We start from the raw sequence: 20,303 nt of genomic DNA on the forward strand, positions 1-20,303 counted from the left end.
GGGAGGCTTTTTTACCTAGTGCTTTCAATGTGATACGTATACGTAGCTAAAAAGCTTCCCATTGATTTTAATTGGTAGCGCACGTACGCAGGCACCCATTGAAATCAATGGGATCTGTTTTTTACCCCGCTCACTCTGAACGTTCAGAATGAGCAGAGCGTAAACTCCGTGTATAAGCTCCCTTAAAAAAAAAAATAATGCACCTTCGTGCAATATAGATTTAAAGTGAATGAATTAAAAATTCAAATAAATGTATCTTAGTTGCCAAAATTGGAAACGAAATAAAAAAAAAAAAAAAATTAATATTAATATAAATATATATATATATATATATATATATATATATATATATATATGCATCAAACCTCCTACAAATAAGTTCAACATGTGCAGAGGTCATTCATATCACTAAGGACTGCACATCTTCAGAAAATGAGTAGAACTGGAACGAACCAAAGAAAAACAAAACAAACATCCTATAAAATGTAGGGATTACACACCATTGAAAGCAAGTGCACTACTAAACCATATATATATATATATATATATATATATATATATATATATATATATATATATATATATATTTTTTTTTTTTTTTTATTTTTTTTTTTTTTGAAACACGACAACCTGAAGATTTCTTGCGTCTCAATGTGTTATCAATAACCACATCCACTTTGATGTAACTGACTTTAAAAAAAAACAACAAAAAAAACATTAGCACCTAAAACTCCTATTGAATATTACATACACACAATACATTTTAAATAGCTCAAAGACATATTTTACTCTACAAAGATTATGTATGGGCAGGAGAGCCATTGGGTGAAAAGTAAACTTTGATGACTTTGTTGATGTGTTGTGTAATTGTTTGGTGCAACTCTTGGTGCCGCAACCTGGACAATGGTAGAACTCTGGGTCACAGTGCCAATAAACTTCCTGGCTAGTCTCAGAGGGGTATTACATAAGAATACCCCTCTAGTAAGGCTCACAGGGGTATTACATTATCCCTCTGATAATCAGAGCAAAAGTATAGTATGCTCTCTGATCAAGGGAATACAGGTTATGTACAAATTATTATGATTAGAGATGAGCAAGTACTATTCGAAACTCCCGTTTCGAATAGCACGCACCCATAGGAATGTATGGACGCAGCTGTCACGCAGCGGGTTAAGCGGTCAGCCGCCGACAAAGTCGGCGTGCCACCCGCTTCCGTTCATTCCTATAGGTGCGTGCTATTCGAAATGGCAGTTTCAAATCGTACTCGTTTATCTCCTATTATGATCATTTATCATTTCTGTGCAGTCTGCAGGGCTCCTCCTCCCCCCCAGCAGCTCTTAGGGCTAGTTCACACAGGCCAAGAGTGGGAAGATTTTGGTGCGTAATCCACTCAAAATCCAACCCCTCACAATAGAGGTCTATGTAGATAGCTAGCAATCTTTCTCCATTCATTTGGGCCTACTCCGGAGCAGGAAGCTGTGACTGTCAGAAGCTGCGATAGTCGCAGCTGGTGCATTTTGGTCCTGATTCTGACACAGTTCCTGCGTCAAAATCAGGACCAAAATATGCGGTCACTAGCCTGCTTGAACTAGGCCTTAAGATGCTACCTGAGGGCAGGGGAACTTTAGAGCCCTATATCTCAGGACTGGTTGGAGCTATGAAGATTTTGGATTCATTTTTAAGATGAGAATCTCATCTTTAAAATACCAAGATCTTCATGATAACCCTTACAGATTCAGAGCAAAATGCTTTTGAGAATTTAGATCTGCATAGGAATCTCAATGCCGAATAGTGATTTCAACAGTGAATCACTCCAGATCTATAAAGGCCATCAAAGATTTTGGTATTTCAAAGATGAGATTCTTATTCTCTTCATAGCCCCAACCAGTCTTGAGATTTTGGCATTAGTAATACGGATGTATTAGCTACGTCCTCGGCTACGGAAGAGCCACCCTGGGAAGACTTATAGATACATGGTTGGCAGGGAAAGGGTTAAATGATGTAAAGAGCTAGACTTTTTGGAGGTGGTGAAAGATCCAATAAGCAATTGTTTGCCATTTTTGGCTATTTTTCTTGACTCAAAATACTAAAAACTTTAAAAATAAAAACCACATTCTGTAAAGGAGGACTTTTAATATAGCATTTGATCATTTATCATGCGGTTACAAAGTTCTATAGTTTTGACATATCTTTGGAACTACAGTGGCAGTTTTTCATAAAAACCCTTCAAGGCCTTTCGGAGAGCTTGGGAAAAAAAAAATGTGCGGAAATACAGTTTTCTACTTGGACAGATGGATCCACACAGCAATGGAAGAGCAAGACAGGTGGTAACAGCTACACATCTGCAATACAAGGCTGCTCGGTGCAAAAAAACCTAAATCCATAAAAAAAATGGTCAATTACAATATAAAAGCTTCCAAGTGTTAAAAACAAGCATCCTTCACTGCAGGGGGCCACATGAACCAAAGGCAGAAACAATGACTAAAGTTTCAACCAACAATGGGTTTAGTGTAAGTATTTACAGGCTGGATTCCCCACAGCAGAATACTAACTTTACATGATAACAGGATAAGAAAAAAAAAGTCTATTTCAGCAGCAATAGATTAAAAGGAGGCCAGCAGAGATTAATGTGCAAATAAGTCATTGAGAGACTCCCCTGAAACACTCTACCCAGGGCCTTTCCCACTTTTCCTGACAAGTGCACTGATTTAAGGGCTTTTGCTTAAACTGAAAATCCACACGTGAAGTTCCCCCACTTAGCGCACAATTCCTTGTTACAGATCCCTGGTAAAATTGTTGTTAAGAAACCACTAACTAATGACTATCAAAGCTATTTGTCAATGAGGTTTATGGTGATGTAACCAAACAACGTTCCAATAACGTGAAAATGCAATGTAACCCTAAAAATGCTGATCATGGCGATACTATCGAGGGTCTAAAAAGATCTTTTCAAGGGTCATCTTTAATGTCAAGGCTTACAGAACGAAATAATGGACGGAAGCATTCAGAAGTAAGATCCTCTATGATGAGTGAGGAGGAAAACAAATAAGTCTGAGGTTATATGTAAACTTGTATACGATAACTTTCTGATATGGAGGGTGTAGGATGGCTCCCTGGTTTATGTGAAGGTCAGGCCAGCTTCATTGTACACCTTGAATACTTTCTCAATGGCATTCACATAGGCAGCAGTTCTCAGGTCCAATCCAAGATTGTACTTCATGGCAGTGCGCATGATTTGCTGTAAAGGAGAAGAAATTGAGACAGTTCAGAGAACAAGCAAAGTCTAGTAATCATATCTTCAGTTGTAAAGCAACCTATCATGCAAGAGATGCTGGACCCTTCTCTGGTGCATGTGGCACATTTATAACTGGAGGGGTATCCCACAACTTCATTGCATCAGCTTCACTACACTACTGCACCAGCACTGCATATGGGGAGACAATTGTTATTTAGGACACTAAACCATCAGTACATAAGGACTAGTGTTGAGCGAATGGTATTCAAATACTTCGCCAGCTTAGGAATGCATGTAACCAGCCGAACACCAAGGGGTTAATCGCATCGAATCTTCGATGCGTTTAACTACTTGGTGTTCGGCCCATTACATGCATTCCTATGCCGGTTAGGTATTCGATGAATACTATTCGCTCAACACTAATAAATATCTGTTGCTGGTTTAGCGTCCCAAATGAATGTGACGAGTTCTCTTAAAAGGTTGTCCAGGTATATTTGTTTGCACACATCATTAAAATGTGAAACATTTGCTATGTTATATATTAGAAATCCACATTAAGCTCTTATCTAAAAAAAGACCAACCCAAATTTTTGATGTTAGCTTGTGTAAACTAATGATGTTACTTATTGTTAAATAGTTGCCTAGGGCTGGGCAATTATGACTCAAGTTAAAATCATGATTGACCATTTTCCTTCAATTACAATTAACCAGGACACTTCAAATACCATATAGATTACTACCCCCCCCCCCCCAAACCACTGAATTTTAGTTTGGGTTATTCATATATCCTTTAGCCAATGGCAGAGTCCAACAACGCACGGGTGCAAAATTAAAAGAATTGCTGTAAGTTCACTTCAATTATTCGAGCCAACAATTTCATTTATCGATTTCCTAGGCCTACATTGGGCCAAAGTTATAGGTTTTTACTGTATCCTATGACAATCCTTTAACTTTCAGATGTTGCAAGTATTTTTCTACAGTATGTTAAGTTATTCCCTCCCCTGTGTCTTTTTTTATTGTGCTATATAAATAACAGAAAGGAGAGCTTCAGTGTAAATGGGAAGTAGTAGGTTCATCCCAAACGTTCACATGTCCAATATAAAAACTTACTCTTGCAGATCGTTCCATGGTATATGCCAATCCAGAATGTACAATGTCCTTTTCTGAAGCGCCCTGTAGAGGGAAAACATTGGTTAATAAAAATACAGAAACAAAATCTTGACAATGGGTTGTGTAATATCATACACTGCTGAGATTGGCTGTAGTAGTCGGGTCTGCAGCTGGTGGGGAGCGCTTGAGTGGATGAGAACTAACAGGTATTTTCCTTAACCCCCTTAATATTTTTATTATAATTCAAGGTTTCTAGTTATTCTCTAAAGCTAGCAGGGGGTGACCAAGTTCAATTTAGTTCTTTGGGGGCAAACTATCACCTACTGAAAGGTTCCCATTGATGGTAATCCCTAGGGTCATTCCGGCTACATACAAGCTTGGTATAGGTTATCGCTAAAATACTATAATTACAGTTCAGAGACATCATTCGGATCAGATATATTCATGGCTTTGCATGGCACCTTTAAGTAGAAATCCGTTTGTCTTTTCTGGAGTAAAAGTGACATCTTGCCAGAAAACACCTGATCATTGCCCCAAGGAACCCCAGAGCGTTGGGAGCCCTGGTCTGCAAAGCTTCCATACCCCAACTTAAATTGGCATTTTGTTACTGTATGAATTTTGTAGCGGTCAGTAATGTGCACCCGCGCACTTTCCATTCCAAAGGGAGACAGCTGAACTACAGCACTCAGCAATCTTCAAATGAAATGGCGTTGGGGAGCGTATTTTGGAAACTACCACTCAATTCAGACACTAGACACTCCAGTTCTGATTATACAAGATCCCATAAGTCAGGCCTCCATGATCAGCAAGTTACCACCTAGCCTATGGATAGGGGGCCAACTTTCTGTGACTGATACTGAATCATAAGCATATTGTAACCATGTTAAACTGGGTATTGTCAGTTTTTACACAACAGATGATAGCCTAGAGGTACTTACAGATATCCTAGCCTGGAACTCAGCAGTAGGCACCACAGGAATGGATCCACCATGTTTTCCAAACTTCCTTTCCAAGCTCTCCTGGACAGACACTGAAAGTAAAGACAGACCCTATTAATGTATTTACAATTCTCAAATAGTCTGACCACTAGGGGCGTCGAAGGGCGAATACATACTGAGTAGATGGTAGTTTGAGTCCCGTTCATACTTGAAGGTCAGCCTTCCATAGCTTACATGATTAAGATTTTTCAGCCACTCAAAGTAAGACACTGTAACACCACCAGCATTCAGATACAAGTCCTATTTGGTAAAAAAAAATGTGCACGATTTAGTTAAGCATAATACATTTTACAATTCCCTTTCTGTAGCAAAATTCAGAGCAGATTCTTTGATTTCTGTTGCAGATTTACTGTGAATGAGCAGTTTGCATTGATGTGATATGCACAAGGACAAGCCCCATAGTATTTAAAGAAAAATACTTAAAGGGGTTGTCCACGTTCAGAACAATATTATCAAACAAATGTACAATAAAAAGATATACAATTTTCCAATATACTTTCTGTATCAATTCCTCACGGTTTTCTAGATCTTTGCTTGCTGTCATTCATTCTGTTACTTCTAGTGGATAAACCTCTGACCATGGTCATGTGACTCACGGTCCATGGTCATGTGATGAGCACAGGTGCAGAGCTGATTACCAGGCAGATGTCTGATTATTGGGCTGTGACTAACGAGCGGCACCTGTGTGCTCATCACATGACCATGGACCGTAAATCACATGACCATGGTCAGTTTTACCCTTTAGAAGTTACAGAATGAAAGCAAGCCGAAATCTAGAAAACCGTGTAAAAACTATGTAATGTGTGATAGCCATGTCTGCTACTACAACTTAGTCCCGTATTGAGCTGTAAAAATCTTCACTGGCTGTGTGGATTTTAAGTCACTAACATGAAAAAGCCAAGGCCACAAAAACAGACTACACAGTTATATAGTCCCGAAAACACCAGGACTAAACAGGTCAAAGATATATTCATATTGCAGATTGTTAGAGCCCAGACACAGTAAAGCATGCTGTAATCACTAAATGGTCAGTGGCATTATCAAGTGCAAAGGTCTCACCTTTAAGATCAGAGCAGGACCTATCCTTTTCCATCACAACTGAATAATATGCAAATCTATCTCCCATGATGTTAATACAAGGGAGACAGTGCCTCAGTCATGCACTCCCTAAGGAGTGACAATATCCCCTTAACCTGGTCTGAAGCCTCTCACCTCTGCCAAGTTAGTCTTCTCTGCGCCGGGCTGAAGAGATCCAATCAGAACGAAACAGCTGTCCTCAGCTGAGAGACTGACTTGGTATAATCCCACATCATTGCAGCAAAGGCCTCTGGGAAGGTCGGGCATGAGGTTAAAGGGAGCCCCCCCCCTAGTGTGCTGCATGACAGGCACAGTCTCCCTATATTAACATCATGGGAGACAGATTTGCATATTCTTCCCATGATCCCTCACAGTGGACCGCAAATGGCTTGATAAGTCTCCACACCTATATGGTGGACTCTCCCTAAGGAGTGACAATATCCCCTTATAACTGAAGTCAATGATGGATGACAGCCATCCTAAATGTCACCCAAGTGTCAGACTTCATTACACTATGAAATCTGCCCTGACTGTGCACAGTTGTGTGCATGCAGCTTAACCAATACTTGTTATTTTCATTGCTCTGTTCAGTAAACAGAACGCAAACTTGGGATTAAACTTTTGTGATGCGAATGCAGCCTTCACAGTCCAGATAGTTAAAAGGTTTATTAATTAGTCTATAACCCTAAATATGTGAACACTCCATGTTCATAAACATAATAGAAATTGTGGGTTATTCATTGTGTATTGTCAGATACTTACTGGAATAACCATGATATTTCTCTCCAGGAATATTTTATCAGCTTCGGGAGTTGTGGGTCCATTAGCTCCCTCAGCAATAATCTAAAAAAAAAAAAAAAAAAAAACCACAAATCTGTCAGCAGCTCCGTGAGTATTTAATTACACATAAATGGGAAGACTTCTCTGTACCTTTGCTTTAATTCTGTGTGCATTAGACTTTGTCAGCTGCTTCTCACTGGCTGCTGGGATAAGGATGTCACAGTCAGCTTCTAGGATACTGCCATCATATGCCTGGGCCTTAGGGAACCCCACAATTGTTCCATGTTGCTGTTAAAAATAATCAATCGTTAAAACAGATTGCAGGACATACATAGAAGCTCCGGGACTAGAGGACTGACAACAGTCACTCATGAATATCTATATATCAACCCCTTAATGGCCACTATTTGCTCTTAATGACCTTTATTTGTTCTTTCATGACCTGCTGCAGAGTTTGTACTTGAAGCAGGTAGGGAGCTGGAGAAACCCTTCTGCATTGGAATTGTGGGAATTGGTTTAGCAACAAGGATGTAAAAAGTGAGTGAAATGGTGAAACCATTGCAAGCACACAGTCCTGCATAAACCTAATCCTGACAAACAGGCTTTTCTGCAGCCTAATAGTCCAGTAAGGACATTGTAAACTTAAGAGTGACTTTCTGCTTCATGACTTAAAGGATGAGAATTGTTACTGATGAACTATCCACATAAGTCAGTGTCAGAATGGGTTGTCACCTGGACCACACACTAATCCGTTACTATAAAGTTGTAAGCAGCCATGATCTTATTCAAATTAATAGGAGTGAATGGGGCGGTAGTTTCTCAGCACCAACACTATAGTATATGGAGGTGCGTACAATATATGTAGCTCCTGTTCTGTACAATGTAGCGGTGGCATATGGAATTCAAGCACTGCTCCCATTCAATTGAGGAGCAGCAGAGCCTCTTTTGACCTAAACCTATTATATAGGCTGATTATATCATACATCAAGATGAGTCAATCACTAAGGGGGCTGCCCACTAATAAATGACCACTTCCAAACATAAAAAGGCAGAAATAAGCGACCACCACAAATTATGTTGAAACCTTTTCAAAGAACTACTCATGTTCCATCCTGCTGGCTGCAGACTGGACTGCACACTCCCATGTAACAGGACTCTGTAAAGGACAGCAGCTGTGCATGCAGGGCCGTGATAAGCCTACACTATAAGGTGTCAGGGGCTTCTATATAGTTAGAAAGGGGGTTCGGTCACCCTGCCAGCAGCAGAACCAGAGCTAGGTGGACCGAGAGAACTTTTTTTTTTTTTTTTTTTATGTCCCATTAGGAGTCTGTATCCAAATAAAACATTACTATGTCAAAATGGATGACACCTAGTTAAGCTAAGTCTTTATCTTGAACTATGGGAGCATTATCATTTATGCAGATGACAACGACACCGCTACAACTTCAGTGTCTTCTATGCCAATGGCCATAACGCAGGAAGATGTCTGTATTCAAGTCTCAGCCCAAAACATAGCTCAGGCCAAAACTATTGCTAAAATCGTAATATACCATGTAATCTGCTCTTATTGAAAAATGTTTCATATAACTTCTCTAAGAGCTAGAACTACACAATAGGAAGATTGATAATCTGCGAGGACACTAACCAGTTTGTAGTCTTCAAGCTCTTTAGGGTCAATGCCATCTGGATTCCAGATAGTTCCATCTATTTCACCAATGCCAACACATTTGGCACCAAAACGATGAAGATAACGCATAGAATGTAGACCTACATTACCAAATCCCTGTAAAATAGGAAAGCTACAATTAATATTGCTGTTGGTTACCTGAAAACACAACAAGTGTTAAGGAATGGCGTTCCACACAGACATTGCAGTAATACAATTACAACACTCAAAGCCAGAACATAGAACAAATTGTTAGTACTAACCTGAATAACAAATGTTTTATCACCAAAACCAGGAGTCATTCCTAGCTGGCTCATGTAGGATGCCTCATTGATAAAGTTTTCAATGCCATGGAAGACACCTCGTCCTGTAGCAGAGACACGGCCGTGAATACCACCCTGGCTGATGGGTTTTCCAGTGACACAAGCATGTGCATTAATATCCTGAAAGTAAGAAGAGAAATACAGTATTAGTTCACCCTTTCCCATAGGATGAAGGTTAATTGGACTAAAAATAAACTAGTGTGCAGCATCAGATATGTATGCAGATAATGATCGGTTAGTAATGTCAACATTGGCAAACCACAGGGATTCATTACTTATATATAAGCAGCAAAGGACATTTTGCAGTGGGTAAAAGGCTGAAAAATTTACATGAAATTTGCTGCAGATTCCTCCAATCAAATAGGGTATATAGCAATACCAGAGATCAGTTTTCACAGCATCTTGAAGGTGTTGGTGAAGCAGCTAATTCTAAGTGGACAGCGTGCAAAAATTCCTGGCAATCTTCCCAAGGATCTGTACACACACACTGTGCGTATCAATAGTCAATCATTGAGCAGAACAAAACAATGGCAGCACAGGACCAGTCACATGACATCAGTGGAGCCTGAAAGCCTCCAATGCAGATGTTACGTACATGGCCAATTTTACCTTTAAGTGCCCGGCCTACTGAATATAGGGTATCTGCAGTGTTCCTGTTCCACCGGGAAGGGGTTAGTAGGAGCACTGCAGATACCCTATATTCAGCCAGACTGAATTCCAAGTGGGGGAAAAAAATCCCAGTCCTCAAGCTCAGGGAAGGGGCAGACAGAACCAAAACACTCCCTCCCCTTTCCCAGCACCCTGCAACTACTGCACCCAAAAAACCCGACCATTTTAATTTTTGAAATTTTCCCGTAGCTGCTGCATTTTTCCCCTCTGCTTATACTCGAGTCAATGAGTTTTCCCAGTTGTTTGTGGTAAAATTAGGGGCCTCGGCTTCTATTCGGGTCGGCTTATACTCGAGTATATACAGTAGTTAAAATTGCTGCCCAAAAATGTTTTCAGTGTGTTCATTCAGGACTATATTGGAAATACGCAGATCTGGAATCACCCAGATAGGTAAGACACTCAAAATATGTAAACAATATAAATTTTTTTTTTTTTTTTTTTACCAAAAACCACATAAGATGAAAAAAAAAATACAATTTTTATTTAAATAATGTAATATACAAAACACAAAGAAACACATAGGACTAATATTCAATACTGTATGTATACCGGACGGTCCTGCACAGATTTAGCGTCCAAAAATATTATAAATTATGTTCAAATCGTGAACTAGGGCGGGCAAATACAGGTGTCACCGGCCCGTCGAATCACCAGCCGGGGGTCCGTGGCCACAAGGGTGGGGGCTGCAGCACTGCCGGTCAAATGCCCACTGGGTCATGTGACCGCAGACGAAGTCACGGGTACTGGTAGTATCATATATATTAGGCCAATGACAATGCAACATTTTGAAAGTGATTCAGAAAAAAACCAAAAAAAAACTGCATATGAAAAACTTACTGTGTGCCCAATTGTATTAGCATAGGTGTCTGCAATCCATGACATCTCCCTTTCTCCAGTACTCATATCAGGGGCAGGAACATCAATGCCAGGCCCTAGAGAGAAGGTTACAGGAAGTTTGTTATTTTCGTATTTAACAATGCTAACTATTTTCTGGGCTAGCCAAATCCTTTGGATAGAGCATACATATCAGAGCACAACACATGGGATCCCACGCTGATCAGCTGTAGATACAGAACAGGGTGGGAGGCCATGTCTTATTACATATCATTCATTCACGTAAACAGACGCTGAGCTGCATTAACTCAAAGCTGCTATGCAGAGAACAGTCTGCTTCCAGCTCAGTTATCTGCAGCTAACACTGGGAACAGCTGATCAGCAGGGATCACAAGTAAAAGGTCATGACAGTTCACAAGTTAAATCTTTTCTGCATGCGTGTCATTGTAAGCGGGGCCACTAAAAATTTACAAATGAAAAATAAAACATTAAAATGCAGTAAAGCCATAAAGTCTATTGTTTTAAAAGGGATTCCATAATTAAAATCACATTTGTTCGCGATCACACGTAGGAATAGCCTTAATAAAGACTCTTCTTCTCTTACCTTTAGAAGTCTTCACCGTGCTGCCGCTTGTTAGAAATTCCAGTTTTTGTCTGTATGCAAATGAGTTCTCTCGCAGCATTGGGGAAATCCCCAATGCTGCAAGAGAACTCTCCAGCGACACCTCCATCTTCTTCAGGAACGGCCTCTCTGCAAGTCTTCTTCCGGAGCTGGGTTCAAACTTCTACGCATGCGCAGTCAGCTCTGCCATCGGGACTCTGGCAGAGCCAACTGCACATGCGCACGGTCATTTTTTCTGGCTGCTTACACAAGCTTATTGTGTAAGCGGCCACAAGAAAATGGCTGCTTGGGGCCACACGGTGGCTCAGTGGTTAGCACTGTAGCCTTGCAGCACTGGAGTCCTGGTGTTCAAATCCTGCCAAGGGCAAAAAAAACATCTGCAAGGAGTTTGTATGTTCTCCCCGTGTTTGCATGTATTTCCATCCCATATTCCAAAGACATACTGATAGGAAAAAAAAATGTACATTGTGAGCTCTATGTGGGGCTCACAATCTACAAAAAAAAAAAAAAAAAAAAAAAAAGAAAATGGCTGCTTACACCAGGTGGGCATGCGCAGTTAGCTCTGCCCGAGGCTTGACGGCAGAGTTGACTGTGCATGCGTAGAAGTTTGAATCCAGCTCTGGAAGAAGATGTGCAGAGAGGCCATTCCTAAAGAAGGAGGCAGCGCTGGAGATTTCTCTCGCAGTATTGGGGACACCCCCCGTGCTGTTTGAGTGCTAGGGACCACTCCCAGTTCTGCAAGAAACTCATTTGCATACACACAAAGACTGGGATTTCTACCAAATGGCGGCAAAGAGAAGACATCTAAAAGGTAGGAGAAGAATAGCCTTTCTTAAGGCTATTCCTACATGTGATCAAGGAAAAAAAAAAAAAGTGTGATAGTAATGATAGAATCCCTTGAAATTGTAGTTTGAGTGTGCAGGGAGAACTCCTTTGACACGGGATGCTAACTTGTGCAAGCTGTTAAATCTGTATGGTTTCCCTTGTTTTGCTCCGTGATGAAAGGGCAACACACAGGGAAAGTTGGGGCTCCAACACTTTCATTAACAGAACATAATGGAGTCAGTTAAGTTTTCATAAAGTCAAAATATCTCGCCCTGCCTTTTGGATGGCCAATTCAGCCTGATAGATGGGGCCTAACACAGTTTACATTGAATGGACTGTGTGTACCAACTTACCAATGAATCCTTTCTTGGCAAGTTCTATAGTAAACCTTCTTGTAATTTTCTCAAGTTCTGCATCCTGTTTAACAAAAATAGGAAATATAAATATTTGAACAAAATAAATGCTTATGTCATAAACCAACACGAAGCCCTTACCGAGTAATTTCTAGGGTTTATTTTCACTCCAGCTTTAGCTCCACCAAAAGGCACATCTGTAAAAAAATAGTATAGGAACCAAATTATGCATAAGTATAACTAAACTTAATGCGTTACATATCCCTAAGGACACAACGTGCAGACACTACAGATAGAACACCAATGGGCCCTTGATGGAGAATTTAGGTTGTCATACAACAGCCCATTCCTGCAGGTTTTCTGGGTTCACCATTATTAGGCTAAGGACACTTCAAGGTTATCTTATTAAATAACCACTGGAAGAAAATTTTCTACTTTTCACCATCTCCAGTTCTTTTCATCCTTTAAGGCGTTGTCCACCTTCAGCAAGCAAATACTGTATGTACAATGAAAAGCGGTACTAATTTCCAATACACTTCTATCACTCCGTGGTCATTAATCTATACGGTTCATGGTCATGTAATGAACATCGGTGCATGGCTTGTTGCAAGGCAGATGTGTTAGTTATATCCGTGCATCCATCGCACAACCCTGGACCAAATATCAAGATTCATATACACTGCAGGTAAACAGACAGAAAGCCACAAGGAATTGATACAGGATAATGTACAACCCCTTTAATGGCTGTTTCTGCACTAATTCTGCAGTAGTTGGAATTCCTTCTGCACTGAAGTCAGTGGAGTAGCACATATAGGATACAAAGAACTAGAAGCAAGGGAACCGCTCATCTCCATTAAGGAATTAGTAGCTTAGAACAAAACCCTGTGAAAATATCCAATGAAATTATACCTAGATCAGAGTGAGGAGAATCCCATCAAGAACCCTGCAATCCTAGTGGTTTATTTAAAGAGATCCTATCATTAAAAAGCAATTTTTCGGACTAACACGTAGGAATAGCCTTAAGAAAGGCTATTCTTCTCCTACCTTTGGATATCTTCTCCGCAGCACCGTTCGGTAGAAATCCAGTTTTTCGTCAGTATGCAAATGAGTTCTCTCGCAACTCTGGGGGTGTCCCCAATGCTGCGAGAGAACTCTCCAGCGCTGCCTCCATCTTCTTTTGGAATGGCCTCTTCACACATTTTCTTCCGGCGCAGGCGGTCAAACTTCTAGGCCTCAGACAAGGCCAACTGCACATGCCCGCAGCCACAAGAAAAATGGCTGCTCACACAGTAAGTAAGCAGCCATTTTCTCGTAGCCTGTGAGCAGGTGCAGTCAGCTCTGCCCAAGGCCCAAAACTTTGCCCCCCAGTGCGAGAAGATGATGCGTTAAGAGCCCATTCCTGAAGATTGAAGCGGCGCTGGAGAGTTCTCTTGCAGCATTGGGGACGCCCCCAGTGCTGTTTGAGTGCTGGGGCCCACCCCCAGTGCTGCAAGAGAACTCATTTACATACAGACGAAAATCGGAATTTCTACCGAACGGCAGTGGGGAGAAAACATCTAAAGGTAGGAGAATAGCCTTTCTTAAGGCTATTCCTACGTGTTAGTCACAAAAAATTGCTTTTTAATGATAGGATTCCTTTAGGTAGTTGTGAAGTGTATACAACTTATCACATATCAATGGGAGAGGAGACAAGTGTGAATGAATGAATTCTAAGACTAGGGATTCCCTATACTTCCAACAGAACAGGGCAGAATAAATATGCATTCTGCAACTTCATTCACATCTATAGGTCAAAGAGCTGCTGAGTATAATTCCAAAGAAAGTAGCCCAACTCCCAATGCATGATATACGTGGTGTGGTCCTTTAACAGGTTACTGAATATGTGAGGGCTTTGTCCAAAATACAAATAGGACATGCTTCTTTTTCCTATGGAACCACAGTCTGAAAAAAACACAGATATGGCTAAAAGCATTAAAATAAATCCTGTTGTGTCCTGTTCTGTGTGTGGAGTAGGAGACCCAGAAACCGCTCTTTTGGACTGCTCAGCAGAATGCAAAATCCTCCACATACAAATGTCTATTAAACAACAGTGTTCTCATCTGCCTAACAGACCTATTAAAATAACTATGGTACCCATAAATCCTCAAGGGGAAACCCTTAACACACAGCCTGCCAATTCTCATCCAGTTGACTACAGAGAATGCCCCCATGCTGGCTGCTTGCCAATACTTCATATAGGAAGTGTATATAGCACTACAGGGATATCCCCAGTGTCAGGCCTCTTACCAACATGTGAAGAAAGTGAATAAACTGCAGCCCATAGGGTAACACTTCTTAAAACACTGCAAAAACCAAAGAAAGACTTACCTACAACGGCACATTTGTAGGTCATTAAAGACGCCAAGGCTTTCACTTCATCGACGCTCACCTCCGTACTGTAACGGATACCTACAAGGGAAGCGAAAGTCTTATGTAAACTTCATGTTAAGGAAATTTTATTACTATTAAAGTAAGCTCTTCTGCTCTGCATTGTACCAAATAGCTTTATTTCCAATAAATCGCTTTCTTGACACATTTTCTGCTGTTCCTCTGATATACTTCCTACAAATCTATCAGGAACCATTGAAATGTTACCGAACCCCACTTTCCAGTTTATTCTTGAATTTCTGGGACAGAAGATTAGAAAACTGTTCTTTAAAAAAAAAATGAAATTATATTCCAAGGAATAAGAACCATAATGAGAGCAGTCCTCTTTAAAGGTTTTGCTAAAACTTCCATTTCCAGTTACAAGAGGCCACATTGTTGCCAAGATTAACTTTCACTCCCCAAACTGAGAGGAAAGCCTATGAATCACAGGATGACTCACTGCACATTTACTTAAAAATACTCAGATTTTCCACTGACCGTGAACCAAGAAACTTGAGTAAAACCTTACCCCTCCCGTAAATAGGAAATACAAACTACCAAACTCCTGAGCTAAAAACTTGCGTTACAAGTACAGGTGGAATAGGTGGACTATGACAATGTATACAGAGGTAAGGCTGCAAATACTAAACAGGTTTGAAATTTTTAGCATTTCTAAATGATTAATCAGGTCATGCTTTACGCCCTATCTGCTGCCTGTATTAAGCAGCTGAGCGCTTCCAAAAGGTGCAGGCCAGTTGCAGATGGCATCCAGTCCCCATGCTCCAGACTACACAGAAGCGTCAGATATTGCCATTGTGTGAGGCTCCGGCATCTTTATGCAGAGATCCCTGCAAGTAGCATCCAGTGATAACCAGGAAGGTGAGGAGAGTAATGCTACAGGCCAGGGGCTCTGCCTTGACTAGCATTTTATATACAGATCATATCATATACAGTTAACTGCTATACTATGTTAAAGCTCTCTGTCCTTGTGGAGGACTTTGCAGGACTTCTCTCCATTTTTCATGCAGAAACCTGACAGACCACATTATAGTCTATGGGGTCCACAGGTTTCCATTCGTGGGGTCCCCAAGCAGACACCATGAACAGAAACCCGAACCTAGCACAAGATAGTGTCCGGTAACATTCCTGTGTTTTCTATACTTTTATACTAGCTGTAAGACAAGGTGCATCATTGTTTTTGCCAGTCAAACGATATTGTGGTGAATAGACACCAACAGTGCCTGATGGACCCCCTGAAAAGGAATCGCTCAGCAATTTGGGAATCACCCTCAAGTCCTTATGAAACAGGAGTTTAATGTCCCAAATCACCCTGTTATAACACTCCGCATTAAAAATAAAAGTTTCATTGAAGCCAGACAAGTGCCCCTCGACTTCAGTGCGCATGCGCTGAACCTCTGCACACGCACAGTCAAGTGGAGATCTTCAGCTTCACTGAAGAAAAGTGAAGGCACTAAGTGAACCAGAAAAGAGTCCAATGAGACCTACCACTAGTTAAAGGGGTTGCCTTTTTTCAAGGAGGCCAGAAATGGTAAAAAAAAACCTCCACCTATAGTCACCAGTCCTATTCTCCCATCATGATCCGCGGTCTTGTTTTGGCCTAAGTCCACACTGCCCGTAGCCTAAATAAGTCACCTGTGACGTCCCATGTCCTTTCCTTAAGCTGCCGACTGACCTCAGCGGCCAGGTGTGGCAGGGACTTTGCCAAAACAAGACCCCAGAACGACAGGACCGCACTACAATGGGAGACACCAGAGCACCAGGGACAGCAGTCTTCCTCCTTTCATGGCCTCCTAGCAAAAAAAAAAAACATCCTGGACAAGCCGGCTATTTTTAATGTGGAGCAGACTGCTTTACCACATATTTGAGACACTAAAACCAAAGTTTAAGTGTCCTTATTTGCCCTGCCAAGTTTCCGTTAACATACAATAGTCTATCTGGCTGTGCCCAAAGTTTTGCTGCAAAACAACAAGAACAAAAGTGCATATGAGAGCAGCGATTTCTTCCTTCAAAAGGCCTCAAACAGATGTGAAATTTAAGGGCTTGTCTAACAGCGGCACAAAATTAAAAACCTCAAAACCATCTGAATTTTCTGTCTAAATCAACCGTACCAGGTCTTCTGTTTCTATGCTGGATGTGGTAAATGTTGTACTAGTCACTAAGGCAATAATCTGTGGCCAGTGGTTGGCTACAGCAGAGACATGAACAAAGTTAGCATTTCTGATCTGGCAAAGACCAAAAATGACAGGGGTTTGGGTGTCAGCGTTGGAACAGAATATCAAGAAAGGCAGTTCAAGGGTTTATTTTTTGTCCTATGTCTTGTAGACAACCAGGTCAACTGCTCTATAATGGCCTGTTGTAGAACTTGTGCCTGCAGGAGTCCGATTTCACCAGTCACATATTATGTGCGACCACACGAGGAGGCTCAGTCACGTGCAGTGTGACATTATTGCATTACTTCAACAGCCATTTCTGTGGCTTACATTGCACCAATGAACCTCCATAGAACTGAACAAATAGTCACTATTCACATTTGTTGCCCAGTGCTAGTTTTTGTGCAGTGGCTACCTAATGCAACTTCCAGGCCAAGACCTCTTAGTTGAAGGGCAACAAGGCAAACTGACTAATTCACCCCAGAAGCAGCATAAGGAAGTCAGTATGGGAAGAACGTGCAGCAGAATTAGACAGAAAATTTGCAGCACTTCTAGGTGTTGCCAAATCTTACCTACATACGGTGGGAGCAATAAGTACAAGGTATATCCTATATATCCTACATCTGTATCATGTAATTTACTACCTTTGCAGTACATACACACATTGATAGGCAGGATAGTCCTAACATAACTAAAGCTTTCAGGCCTGCAAATCTTTCCACCATTCCCATTTTAATGGGGTACAGTGAACATCTACAAACTGACCGCCGGCAGTCAGAACCTGCAGAACTGAGAGCGGACACCCTGCAATAACCCTAGACAACGCATCAGCTTCCCCTGCAGGAAGGTCTGTAACAGTGTGTGCAGATCAATCCACCCTGTTATTAGCCCAAATAATCAGGCACAGCCTAATAGGTGTATCTATGCATTGCATCCCCAATATGTGCCCATTAGTATGTCAGTCATTCCCCATGAGATCATACTTAATGGGTTGGGGGCAGTGAGAAAAAAGAATCTGACAAAGGAAGCTACAAGGTTATTGCTAGGTTACGGTTAGTTGTATTGTCCCGCAAAATAACCAGGGTCACCTGAAGAGTTGTCATAGGGAAGCATCAAGTACAACTTGCAACTTTCCTGACAGCAGCGGAGGTTTGACAACTTTCCAGAGTCCCCTGCAGCAGGACACGATCTGCAGCCCTAGGCTAAAGGACTGACAGCCCGAGCCCTGCCTACAACCCCTCCTCCGAGCAATCTGCAGCCGAGCAGGAGGTTCTGCAGCAGCTGCGCCCCACTCACCTCCCTTGCAGGGCGTGCGGTGCTGGCTGTGCTGGGCCCGGTAGCCCTCCACCACCTCCCAGTCGCCGTTATCCCTCTTGATGGGGAAGCTGACACTGAGGACGTGGTTGCAGGGCTTGATGATCCGCAGAATGCCCTTCACCCGCTTCCGCTTCTGCTCCTCGGTCTCCCGGGTACGCAAGTCCTCCACCAGCTTGTCCTCCACGATGCCAGCGCCCCGGTCAAAGAACCCCTCCACCATCTTGAAGAAGTTGGGGTCGTCTTCCTGGTCCACGGCCTGGCTGTAGCGGCGCACTAGAGGGGTGACAGCGGCCGGTAATGCAGTGTCGGCCGCGGAGACCAGGGCACCGCCACTCCGAGACACGAGCTCCCCCAGGTAGCGATACATGGCTGCGGAGTTGTGGCTGACAAGCGCCGGGACAGTAAGGAGAGGACAGGAGCCGGGGTGGGGGAGAGGCGCCGGGCAGCCGCCTATATAAGGTACGCCCCGAGCGCGACACCGGGGGGGCGGGAAGAGAGCGCTCACTGCCAAAACACGCGTGCACGAGAGGCAGAGCGGGAGCGCGCACAGGACAGACGCCTACGTCAGCGAAAGGCGGGAAAAGCGCGGCCGCGAACTGCTTGTTTTCTGAGGGTGCAGACAGTGAGGCAGTGGGCTAAAGAGACTGCAAGCTGAAGGGGCTAAAGGGAGTCTACCATTAAAATCACATTTTTTCTCGTTGACACGTAGCAATAGCCTTAAAGGGGTTGGCCACTTTCACACCAATAGTGACAAATAAATGTACAATAAAAAGATTTACAAGTTTCCAATATACTTTCTGGATCAATTCCTCAGTTTTCTAGATCTCTGCTTGCTGTCATTCAGTCTGTTACTTCTAGAGGATAAAACTCTGACCATGGTCATGTGATCTACGGTCCATGGTCATGTGATCTACGGTCCATGGTCATGTGATCTACGGTCCATGGTCATGCGATTTACGGTCCATGGTCATGCGATTTACGGTCCATGGTCATGCGATTTACGGTCCATGGTCATGCGATTTACGGTCCATGGTCATGTTATGAGCACACAGGTGCACAGCTCGTTACCAGGCAGATGTCCGATTATTATGCTGTGACTGTAACGAGCTGTGCACCTGTGTGTGCATCACATGACCATGAACTGTAAATCACATGACCATGGTCAGACTTTTATCCTCTAGAACAGAATGAATGACAGCAAGCAGAGATCTAGAAAACTGCGAGGAATTGATACAGAAAGTATATTGGAAAATTGTATATCTTTTTATTGTACATTTGTTTGTAAATATTGGTCTGAAAGTGGCCAACCCCTTTAAGAAAGCCTATTCTTCTCCTACCTTTAGATGTCTTCTCCGCATCACCGTTCGGTAGAAATCCCGGTTTTTGTCGGTATTCAAATGAGTTGTCTCGCAGCACTGGGGGTGTCCCCAATGCTGCGAGAGAACTCTCCAGCGCCACCTCCTACTTCTTCAGAAACGGCCTCTTCACGCGTCTTCTTCCGGCACGAGCGGTCATACTACAAGGCTTCAGGCAGAGCCAACTGTGCATACCCACAGGCCACAATAAAATGGCCGCTTACTTACTGTTTTAATGGTAGCAGGGTCGGACTGGCCCGCCGGAGCATCGGGGAATCCCCCGGTGGGCCCACGGGCCCCGACTATACTGATGCTTATTTTAGCATAGGCAGGGGCCCGATCATCAATGGGATGGATCGGGCCTCTGACATTTCAATCGGGCCCCTGCCCATGTCAGAGGAGGATTAGGGGAGGCGCTTAGGGCGCCTCCCCTAATCCTAAGAACCAGCGCAAGGAGAGCTACCGCTTGTTCAGCCATCTACGTATCAGCGTAGGCGGCATCATCACGCCGCCTACGCTGATACACAGACTTCTGAGAGAAGAGGATGCGGGAGCAGCAGCG

The 20,303-nt window shown here is 42.5% G+C and overlaps 1 protein-coding gene across 1 annotated transcript; it reads right to left on the reverse strand.

The window, feature by feature from the left end:
• Positions 1–2,113: 2,113 nt before the first annotated feature.
• On the reverse strand, positions 2,114–18,852 carry LOC142183101 (glutamate dehydrogenase, mitochondrial). The gene is made up of 13 exons (XM_075258017.1): positions 18,366–18,852; positions 14,860–14,940; positions 12,634–12,689; positions 12,493–12,556; positions 10,696–10,790; positions 9,130–9,309; positions 8,846–8,983; positions 7,351–7,488; positions 7,183–7,263; positions 5,460–5,583; positions 5,284–5,375; positions 4,346–4,408; positions 2,114–3,238 (listed from the first exon to the last, which is right to left on the reverse strand). The coding sequence occupies exons 1-13, from the start codon at positions 18,751–18,753 to the stop codon at positions 3,119–3,121; spliced, it is 1,620 nt and encodes a 539-aa protein (XP_075114118.1). The 5' UTR covers positions 18,754–18,852; the 3' UTR covers positions 2,114–3,118.
• Positions 18,853–20,303: the final 1,451 nt, after the last annotated feature.

Source organism: Leptodactylus fuscus, chromosome 10 (genome assembly GCF_031893055.1).
Source record: "Leptodactylus fuscus isolate aLepFus1 chromosome 10, aLepFus1.hap2, whole genome shotgun sequence".
In the NCBI taxonomy this organism is placed as follows: Eukaryota; Metazoa; Chordata; class Amphibia; order Anura; family Leptodactylidae; genus Leptodactylus; species Leptodactylus fuscus.

Excerpts from the sequence above, each read along its gene's own strand:
- LOC142183101 (XM_075258017.1), bottom strand. The coding sequence starts at position 18,753 with ATGTATCGCTACCTGGGGGAGCTCGTGTCTCGGAGTGGCGGTGCCCTG. Across the intron at positions 7,489-8,845 it reads AGCTTGAAGACTACAAACTG|CAACATGGAACAATTGTGGG; the intron begins GTTAGTGTCCTC and ends TATTTTTAACAG. Across the intron at positions 3,239-4,345 it reads CCATGGAACGATCTGCAAGA|CAAATCATGCGCACTGCCAT; the intron begins GTAAGTTTTTAT and ends TCTCCTTTACAG.